The sequence below is a fragment of the Chrysochloris asiatica genome, unplaced genomic scaffold, assembly GCF_000296735.1.
Source record: "Chrysochloris asiatica unplaced genomic scaffold, ChrAsi1.0 scaffold00096, whole genome shotgun sequence".
Classification (NCBI taxonomy): Eukaryota; Metazoa; Chordata; class Mammalia; order Afrosoricida; family Chrysochloridae; genus Chrysochloris; species Chrysochloris asiatica.
Window position 1 is genome coordinate 5720436 of NW_006408614.1, and position 11252 is coordinate 5731687.

The following is an 11252-nucleotide window of genomic DNA, read 5'->3' on the forward strand; positions in this document are numbered from 1 at the left end:
CACCATGAGTGGAATCTCCTTAAGAAACATCATCCACTGAGAACCCTGTGGAACACAGATCTACTCTGACACACACACGGGCACCATGAGTGGAATCTACTTATGAAAAATCATCCACTGAGAACCCTGTGGAGCACAGTTCTACTCTGACACACACGGGGACACCATGAGTGGAATCTCCTTATGAAACATCATCCACTGAGAACCCTGTGGGGCACAGGTCTATTCTGACACACATGAGGTTGCCAGGAGTTAGCGTTGACTTGAAGGTTACTGATAGGTTAAGCTTCTTCATTTTAAACAGTGTTTACTGGGCTGACTTCTTCGGGAGCAGACCCTTTGTCCCCCACATGTTTGAATGTCCAGCTCCTGACCCAGAACCTGGAAAGCAGGCCATCCTTGTTGCTCTAATGAACATGGGTAGAGCTTCCAGGGGCCACGATACTGCGGAGCCTGCTCACTCTCCCTTTGGAAAATGTCTTTCCCATCACCTTACTTTGGGTCAGTCAATTACTATCTGGGGTCGCTTGGCTATTTTTGCCTCTGACATTTGACCACTTTCCCGTACGGGACCACTCTGTGGGACGATAATACTTGTAATAATCCTAATTGTCCATCGCTTTTCACGTTCCTTCTTCCATTATATTTCATCGCCCTGCGCCTCGGTGCTTTTAAGCAGCATCTCTGCCTTTTGCGCTCCTGGAGTGGGTTTCTCATCCTCTGAAGCAGAAGCAAGATGAAGCAGCCCAAGTGGGTCTGGGATGTGCTTTTCTTCCTATGCCGTTACCACATCAAAGTGGCCAGAAGTCACTCAGAACTTTGTTTTCTCAAAGTTTCGGTAATTTGGATAAAAGGCAAGAAATGGGATCTGGTCACCGGCACTCTAAAATGGAAAAGTTGGGTCAAATAGGCCAAATGAGCTACTGTGTGAATTTTTAATACATAAAGTGTTTTTTTTTCTCTCATACTCAGGAGCTAAAGCACACAGGGGGGCTGGAGTCAGGGAGAAATATTTCCTCAAAAGACTTGTGGCTACCCTTTGTCATCATATGACGTGATGAATTTCAAAGACAATTTTCTTCGAAGCTCTTTGAGATGAGTACTAAAATTCCATGGTCTTTTTATGATTTCACTTTTATCAGCATGGTTGACAAGAGTCTAGGAACTTGTCTGATTGTTAATGAATGTGGAGGTGTTGCCGTTGGGGGCGGGTACCATCTTTAAAAAATACATTGTAAAAATGTGTGTGTATAACACAGCATTTGTCAGTTCTATTTTGGGTGTACAATTAATTCATCATGTTGTACGATGTTCACCTATAAACGTTGCTAAGCTTTCCACCATGAACAAAAGCTCACTCCATCCTAAACCGTGGATGGAATCTTGTACAAGGAGGTTGATTTTGTCTCAGCAGAAGCAGCAACAACCTTTACCTGCTCTTTATAATGTGTGAGACTTATACCAGGCATTGCATAGGAGGCATCAGGGCTAGAATTGGTGTCTTCATCAGCAAGGTCCCATACGGTGTAACGGTTCATGCTCACCTACTAACTGAAATCTTGCTAGTTCAAATCCAACCAGAGAAGCCTTTGAAAAAAGGTCCAACCATCTCCTTCTGAAAGATCACAGTCACAGAAACTAGTCTGGAGCACTGTTCTACTCTGACATCCATGAGGTGACCATGACTTGGCGTTGACTGGACAGCGATGTGTTTGGTTTGGGTTTGGGTTCATCAGCTTCACCTGTCTTCTCTAGAGTTAGCTACGTCAGGTGAGTACCTGGGTGTTCTGTACAAGGTGAGGTCTACAGGACTGTGGGATACCTGGAACTACAGAGTTCTAATCAGCACTGGACTCTGAGACACAATGTGGGCGGTTCAAACCCACCAGAAACCTTATACAAGGTCTCTATGAGTCGGAACCAACTTCACAGCACCAATAGCAACAACAAACGTGGAGATGACGTCTCCAGGCAGTGTGATAGTTAATGTCCTCAACTGCCTCCTGAAAGGTTGGTAGTTCAAGTCTACCCAGAGGCACCTCCGAAGAGAAACCTGGTGACCAGCTTCTGAAAAACCAACCGTCTGGCACGTGGTGTTTGCCATGTGTTGAGGTTGACTCAATGGCAAGTGTCTTTTAGCTTTTAACTTGGAGGTAGGTGCCCACTACAGTCTGTGACTACCAGTATGCAAAATTCACTCTGTGCCTGGCCTTGGCAAAGTAGCCCGTCCGCAGAACAGAGTGAGGTTCTCAATGTGATGCGTTGGCACAGTGTCTGCAACCATGGGCTCAAGGAGAAGAAAGCTTTTGAGGATGCTCAGAACAGGGCAATGTTTTCTTCTGCTATACATAAAGCTCTGGTAGCATAGTGGTTACGAATCGGGCTGCGAACCTTAAGGTCAGCGGTTCGAAACTACCAGCCGCTCTGCGGGAGAAAGATGAAGCTTTCTACTCCCGTAAGGATTTATACCCTCGGAAACCCTGTACAGGGTCGCTATGGGTTGGAACCGACTCGACGGCACTTAACAACAACAACAACATACATAAAGCACTCACTATGAAGTGGAGCGGATTCAACCACACTTCACCACAACATGTGTGTCCTGGACCAAGGTCCCACTAGGCCTAATTTTGGTTTTCTAGCAGTAGGAAGCCAACTGTCCTTACTGGATGGACCTGCACACTCAGCAAGTCCCAAGTCTTCTCTTCAGAAAGGTCTTGGGAGAGGGCCCAGAGTCTTGGGATAACCCAATAAAGCAGCTTCACACAGGTGGTCAGGGAGGGAGCCAACTTCACTGGCTACTGTCAGAACAGCCCCTAGACTGACTCTTCTTGTTAGCCCAGAGTTTGGGTCTGTCCTGGAGAGATTGGATCCTATAAATCAACACTCTAGATAAACAAAGAAAGGGGAAAACCTTTCTCATTATCAGGAAACCAACTATGGAAACACCTTCAGCGAATCTGCTGTTTAATTGGTGTCCCTGACTTTTGTTATAAGCATGTTTTATACAATTTCTCGAGAAGCCGAGTTCTGTACTACATGCAGGAGTGTAGGAGTGGGGTTACAATTCTAACATTCATGTTAAATAACAAAATGGTCATGATATCCCAGTAAACATCTCAAGGAGGGCATGATTAAGCATCCCAGAGCCTGTTTGTCCAGATGGTCATTTCTTACCAGAACAGGAACCAGGCTCCAGGCAGAGCCGGGCAATTGTGGACATTCCAACTTAAAATTGCCAAACGTGGATTTAAGAAACAAGGGTGAGTTGGGGACGGTGTGTGAGACTTTCAGACATTGCTAGGTTGGTTATATGTACTCGTAGCTAAGAAAAACTGTGTTGGTTTCTATATGGCTGCAGTTTTGGACTCATTTCCCCAACCTGGACCCAGCTACATCCTTTCAACCAGTTGCAGTGGAGCAAAGTCAGCCTGAGTAGGGGAGGGAGCGCTGGACCCAAGTACCTGGGGCAATGTTAGATTACCCCAAGGTAAACACAGGCTGACGTGTGCTTACTGATTAATCTGCAACCAACAATTTCACATGTTTCCACCACATCCGAGATTCTGTTTTTAGGTCAGGTTGGCATCTGTCTCTCCCCTAACCTATACCCACTGCAACTTCCTGAACAATCAAAGATTCTTCAAATTTACAGTTCCAGCTAGAGACAAAGTACCTAATCAGCAAGGTAAGCATGAGCTTACTTGTGCTTACTTATCAATCCGTAGTGAGTCATTTTACCAGGGTTTCACCATATCCAAGAGTCTGTCCTAAGTCTGCTTGGCATATGTCTTTCTCCCCCCCGCCCCCCAAGCACCTTCCTACATAATCAAAGTCTGCTTTCAAATGTATGTTTCCAGAGCAAGTGTGTCAGACAATGTTCTGTTGATTCCATAGGGCTTTCATTGGCTAGGTTTTGGAAATCCATCTCGAAACATTTCCTCCTAGTCTGTCTTAGTCTAAAAACTCCATTGAAATCTGTCCACCCTAGGTAACCTTGGTGGCATAGCTTCCCATGTCATAGCAACACAGAAATCCCACAGTATAGGGAGAAATCGGAGAGGCTCTCAGGTGACCATGGTCTAGTCTCTGAGGCATAGCTGGATGCCTGTCTGCTGTCCCTTTCACTCAGTGAGGTTGTTTCAGTCTTGTTCCCATTGGGTGACAGCAATTTTTCTGGTGGCACTTATATCTTCAGAACCATATTTCCCAAGCTCTCTCAAACTTGAGGTTTATCAGATTCTTCAGGCCCCACCCAGAGATTCTGGTCCAATAGGCCTGGAATCGGGTTTGGAGACTCACTGTCAACCAGAGCTCCCTGAAGTGGTAGGCAGGTGAGGTACAGACTGTACATCTGTGGGGAAGACCTGGTGCTCAATACTGCACTCTTTTTCTCTGTCATCCTCTGTAAAGCTAAACCCCAAACAAGTGGACACTGAGCTGGAGCAGCTAACAAAAATCTGGGAGAGGAAAACACTAACATGTTGGTGCATCCACTATGTAGAGTCCTGGTGTGGTGTTATGGGACAGCCACTGGACCTCAAAGTCCATTTGAAGTGGTTCAGAATCACCAGTCACTCCTCAGAACCTTACACAGGGTTGCATAAGTCAGAACCAATGGGATAACACTTAACAACAACATCCACCATGCACTGGTCTTTTCTAGTTGTTAAGTGCTGTCGCATTGGTTTCGACTCATTGTGACCCTGTATGGGGTTTATGAGGCTTTAAATCTTTGCAGGAGTAGACAGTCTCATCCTTCTCCTTTGGAGCATCTGGTGGGCTAGAACCGTCAATCTTGTGGTTCGCAGTCCAGTGCTTATCCTATGGAGCCAGCACTATCCGTGACCCTTTCTATAATCTTTTTGGATTCTCCCCAAATCCTGACCCTGGGATGCAGTTGCAGAACCCTATTTGCTAATGAGGAGCTGGGGCTTCTGGGGACATGGTAACTTCACAAAGTCCAGGACTGAGCAGCATCAGCGTCTGTGCATTCACTGTTGATCTGTGTTTTCAAAGCTCAAAGGAGAGGGACAAGTTCTGAGAGTCTGGTCCACTCACCACTGACCTGTGTTCTGATAGCTCAAAGGACAGGGGAAGAGTGGAGTCTGGTCTACTAAGAGGGCATTAGAGCTTGGGGAGTGTTTCTGGGCTCTGTTATTCTTCTGTGAAACCTGCTTTGAAAATATAGAAAACCCCCTCAAGTTGCCATGGAATTAACTTGAACTCACGACAGCCCTATGTATCAGCACAGAACTGTGCTTTGTAAACTTTCTGTGGCTGAGTTTAAGGAAGCAGGCCATCGGCGATGCATCTGGGTGGACTCCAACCTCCGATTTTCTCTTCAGCAGCCGAGCTGGTTCACTGGTGTACGATTCAGACAAAAGCTCTGTCTCAACTACTGGTTCTGTTCAGGTGAGCCCCCTTCTGGTAATGAGAGGTAGTGCAACAACCTAGCAATTGAAAAAAACAGCCTCAACAGACGAATTTGGGCATTTTGTTAAGCTTTGGATGAAATGACAAATCTGTAGAGACATGACCTATTGCATACAGATGTTTTTAAAGTAATAGCCCCTCACTAAACACATACTTTGAATAAAGTTTGTCCAAGCCCTACAGTTGTGGTAGTGGTTGTCTGCCCCCTAATCAGTTCCAACTCATAACCACCGTGTATAGGGTTTCCAAGGCTGTAAATCTTTACAGGAGCATTCAGCCTCCTCTTTCTCTCATGCAGCGACTGATAGACTCGAACTCCTATCCTTCTATGCTACCAGAGCTCCTACAATACTTGTAGATAAAACATGTTTGGAATTAGAATGCATTTGGGTTAGAAGAAAGAGCTTGACTGTTAAATACCCAGGAAGAATCCCTGGTGACACACTGGTTAAAGTGCACAAACCCATCCATTACTTTGAGGGAGACAGACATGGCCGTGTATTTCCATAAACACTGCAGTCTGGAATACCCTAGTGGACCGTGTTCTGTGCTATTGGGTCACTATGAGTTGGAACCGAGTTGACAACAATAGACTGAGATTGAGACCCATCTGCTTGGCTCCTGGTATTTCTCAGCGTTGCAGTGAAAGCCTGCTTTGCTGTGTCTCAGATGCAGGCATTTCATTGAGCAGCGCTGAAGATGGGGCAGAAGTTTCTCATGGCTTCTACCGGATTCTCTGCCCTTTCCTGGTCCCTGCAATGGTCTAGGTTGAGTAACTCCATTACATGACAGCATTCTGGGGGAGGCAGTAGGGCAGAATTGTGGTTGTGGGAAGCATACAGTATGCGTAGTTCCCAGGCTTGGGGTTTAGAACCCTTCTTTTCACACTGAGTGAGCACCAAGACCTTACAGGGATGCATTGTCCTTGAAAGCCCTCTCTTCCCTCCAGTTCCGACCCATTCCTGTTCCTTCTGCTGGAACTTTCAGCATACATGCCTCTCTTTATATACAGATGTTACTCAATGGATCATTTCTAAATTCCCAGCCTAGTACTCAAAGCCCCCACCACCCAATGTGCCATGACAGCTCTACATTTTCACTGGAATCTCCCCAACACAGTCCCTCCACTGAAGCCCCAAAGCTAGGCTCCTTACCCGAAGGACGTCTGCCAATGGACACACATACCAGTGACCATGAATACGGAGAAGGTCAAGCAACATTTCATTCCATTCCATTTACTTTTCTCCATGAGTCAGAGTCAACTCAACAACTGTCAGGAACGCCAAATTGTTCCAGCCCATGTGAAATTGTGCACCAGACTTTGTAACCTACACCAATCACTTGATGAGGGGTACTTGGAATCTTACCCTGTAAATATAGCTCTATATCTCTGGTAGCGTAGTGGTTGCAAATTGGGCTGTGAATCGCAATGTTGGCAGTTCGAAACTACCAGCTGTTCCACGGGAGAAAGATGAGGCTTTCTACTCCCGTAAAGATTTACAGCCTCGGAAACCCTGTACAGGGTCGCTATGATTCGGAACCGACTCCACAGCACATAACAACAACATATCAAAATATTTAATGACTAGGTGAAATTGTTGGTGAAGATTGAATAGACCATGGACTGACAGAAGAATGAATAAATTCCTCTTGGACAAAGTGCAGTCAGAATCCCTGTTCCTTAGGAGAGAGGTTGGTGAGACTTTATCTCATGTACTTTGGGCACAGTCCTTGGAAAAGGTCATCATGCTTGGTGAAGTAGAGGGTCAGCAAAAAAGAGGAAGACTCAAAGATGCATTGGCACAGTGGCTGCAACAATGGACTCCAATTTAGTAACGGTTATGAGGGTGGGACAGGACTGGGCAGTGTTTCCTTATGTTGTTCTTAGGGTCGCTATGAGTGGGCACTGACGTAACGGCACCTCACAACAACAAATGAGATTCGGCTGGATGGAAGCGTCAGCCTTCAGACTCTTTCACTCACAGCCACTGTCACCATCTTTTCTGGGATTGGTGTTGTTCCTTCTCCTTTCACTAGGAGTGATTCTTGACCAACCTCATGCTGTTGTTGTTGTTGTTGTTGTTGTCAGGTGCCATCGAGTCGGAACTGACTCATAGCGACCCCAAGCACAGCAGAACGAAACAATGTCTGATCCTGGGCCAACCTCACTACCGCTGTCACACTTGACGCCATCAATGATGCCACCTGGCTGATCCATCTCGTTGGGGGTCTTCCTCTGTTTCTCTGACCCTCCATCTTACCCAGCATGACATCCTTCTCCAGCAACTGTTCTCTCCTGACAATGTGTCCAAAGTAGGAGAGACGAAGATGTCGTTGTTAAGTGCCATCAAATCTGTTCCAACCCATAGTGACCCAGTATAGGCTTTCCAAGGAGCAGCTAGTGAACTTGAACCACCAACCTTGCAGTTCAAACCGACTTTGCAGTCCAGCGCATTAACCCACAGCGCCACACCGGAAGTCCTCATGTTCAACCTGTTTTCTTTCTTCTAGTAAGCATATAGGTTGTACTTCAGTGTCTATAATTTTCTTTCTTTCTTTTCCTCATCTTTATTTTCTCTTTCTTTGCTGAAGTATTTTAAGTTAAGTTCCAGACAGGATGCCATTTTTCTCCAATTAGGAATATTTTCTTAAATAACCACGGTGCTTGCATCAGAGCAAACAAAATTAGCAACAACTCCTTGATCTGATATATTTAGACCATAATTAAGTTTTCCCATTGTTTCAACATGTGGCTTAAGGTTGTCTGATGTTGTTAAATCAGCTGTGACTCGCAGAGACTCTGTGGATAACAGGACTACACATTCATCGCCTGGCCCTCACCATTGTTTGAGTCCATTGTTTCAGCCTCAGTCCATCTCATGAGAGTCTTCCTCATTTTTTCTGACTCTCCTGGAGTCCTGGTGTGGCGCTGTGAGTTAATGCACCAGACTGCAAAGCCGTTTGAACTACAAGGTCGGTGGTTCAAGCTCACTGGTAACTCCTTGGAAACCCTATACAGGGTCGCTATGGGTCAGAACCTACTCAATGGTACTTAACAACAACAACAATGATGCATGATAGGTCCTTCTCAGTGACTGGTCTTTCCTGACGGCTAATCCAAAGTGAGATGAAGTCTTGCCATCTTCACTTCTAGTGACTATTCTGGCTGTATTCTGACAAGACAGATTGATTTCTCTTTTTGGCAGCCTCTGGCATATTCAACGTTCTTTTCCAACATCACAATTCTAATGTGTCAATTCGTGTTCTGTCTTCCTTTTTTACAGTCTAGCTTTCATGTGCATAAACAATGACTGAAAATACCATGGTTTGGGTCAAACTTTACTCATCAAAGCGACATTTTTGTTGTTTGTTTAACACTTTAATGAGGTCTTTTGTCACAAATGTGCATTTCATTTGATTTCTTCACTGTTGCTTCCATGGACATTGGTTATTGATCCAAGTAGAATAAAAGTTTTGATAACCTCAATATGTCTTCCCCATTTATCATGATATTGCTTATTAGTCTTGTTGTGACGAATGCGTTTTAAATATGGTGCTGTAGGATCAGCACTGGACCAAGAACCACAGGGTTGGCAGTTCAGGACCTCTCAAGGGTCACTATGAGTTGGAACTGACTCAATGGCATTTAAATACAACAATGTTTTTGGTGTGGCGTGGTAGGATACACACTGGACTTTTAACTGCAAGGGCAGAAGTTCAAACCCACTAGCTGCCCTTTGGAAACCCTGTGAGTCAGAATCCTAGTGTGACATCGTAGAAAAAGCAATGCACCACAAGGTTGGTTTGAACCTCAAGGTCGGCAGTTCAAATTCACCAGCCGCTCTTCAGAAACCCTATACAGGGTTGCTATGAGTCAGAACCGACTCAGCAGCACTTAACAACAACAGCAACATTTGGTGCAGTAGTTAAGTGCTTGACTGCTAACCAAAAGATAGGTGGTTGGAACCCACCAGCCGCACCTTGGGAGAAAGATGTGGCAGTCTATTTCCCTAATGACATACAGCCTTGAAAGCCCCTTGGGGCAGTTCTACTGTGTCCCACAGGGTCACTGAGAGTCAGGATAAACTCAGCAACAATGGATATGGAATACTTAACAAAAATGATAAAGGTGTAGTTTTCTAATTTATTTTTTCATTTTCTTTCTTTAAATCAATCTGGCCACTTTTCTGGAAATGGAACCCCAATTATAGCTTTGCACTTATGGGAACCAGGGTTTGAGTTTTAATAGTTTGGTTGATTTTCAACCTTGGTTCAGGAGGTTAAGCGTGAACTCTAAATGGATGGGGTCATCTCTGAGATGGCTTCAGTCTAATTCCTGACTCCGGCCCCATGGGCCCATTTGACTTGAATGTCTCTGAACAACCTTAACTCTACCTCACGTCTCTCCTAGCAAGTCTGTCTCTCCTCCTATGTCTCATCAGTAAATAATACTTACATTTCTACTGTCTAGTCTTTCACAGTTCATTTGCTTGGTTTTCAACTTAGATTCTGGATTCTATTTGCACTTCTTTGATATCTCTGAAAATACTTGATTGGATGCCATGGAAACTGTAGTTTAAAAGGGTAAGACAGGGTCTACTGGCCCCTTTGGTATGAGCACAGGCATGGGGGATGGAACAGGGCCCAGGGTGCCAGGAGCTTTTATTCCTACAATGCACATTAAGGGTATTTTAAGCTATTTCTAACTCTGAGTTTTGAAGAGCAGAGATGTCAGCTTGAGGACTAGGGTGCGCCTGACCCAGGCCATTGTGTTTTCAATAGCCTCATATGGATGCGAAAGCTGGACAGTGAATAAGGAGGATCGTAGAAGAATTGATGCCTTTGAGTTGTGGTGTTGGAGGAGAATACTGAAAGTGCCATGGACTGCCAAAAGAACCAATAGATATGTTTTGGAAGAAGTGCAGCCAGAGTGCTCCTTGGAGGCCAGGATGGCTAAGCTTCGTCTCTCATACTTTGGACATATTGTCCCTAGGAAACAATCATTGGAGAAGGATGTCATGCTGGGTAGGGTGGAGGGTCAGAGAAAAAGAGGAAGACCCCCAACGAGATGGATCAGCCAGGTGGCATCATTGATGGACTCAGGTGTGGCAGCGGTAGTGAGGTTAGCCCAGGATCTAACATTGTTTCGTTCTGCTGTGCATGGGGTCACTATGAGTCGGTTCCGACTCGATGGCACCTGACAACAACAACAACTCTGAATTTATGATTTGATTTCTTCTCATATACATTCATTCAGATGCATCATTCCCAGTTGTTCACAGTTTCTACCCCTGTCTGTTGCCGTACACTTGGCCACTCCATTCATTTTCATTACCTGTCTGATCCTTTAAGTATCTGAGGTTATGATTTCAGCTTTAAGTCTTTTTGCCAAGGGGGTATTCTCTGTGAACTAAATATGCTTTCTGTAGGAGGTACCACTACAATGAATCCCATCTGACTTAGTTATACAGGGCCACTGTAACAGAAACACCACAGGTAGATGGTTCTAATAAGCAGACATTAAATCTCTCACACTTCCAGTGTCACTTAGGAAGCTAGAAGTTCAAATTCAGAGTGCTGGCTCTAGGCAAAGGCTTTCTCTCTGCCGGTTCTTGGTAAAGGTCCTAGTCTCTTTCAACATCCGAAGGCCCAGCATTCCTTGGAGCTCTCCATGTGTCTTGGCATCAATCTTCCTGTGAATCTAGGAGCTTCTCAGCGTAGGGACCCCAGGTCCAGAGGACACACTCCACTCCTGGTTCTTCTTTCTTGGTGGCAGTAGGTCCCTCTGAGCTCTGCTTGCTTGTTTCATCTCTTTT

General features: G+C 45.2%; 1 protein-coding gene across 1 annotated transcript in view; it reads right to left on the reverse strand.

The window, feature by feature from the left end:
• HJURP (Holliday junction recognition protein) overlaps positions 1-1538 on the reverse strand; it is an 84353-nt gene extending 82815 nt beyond the window's left edge. Inside the window, exon 1 of the mRNA XM_006866813.1 lies at positions 1434-1538. Coding sequence (XP_006866875.1) covers positions 1434-1538 — 105 coding nt within the window. The remainder of the gene's footprint in view (positions 1-1433) is intronic.
• Between the last annotated feature and the right edge of the window lie 9714 nt (positions 1539-11252).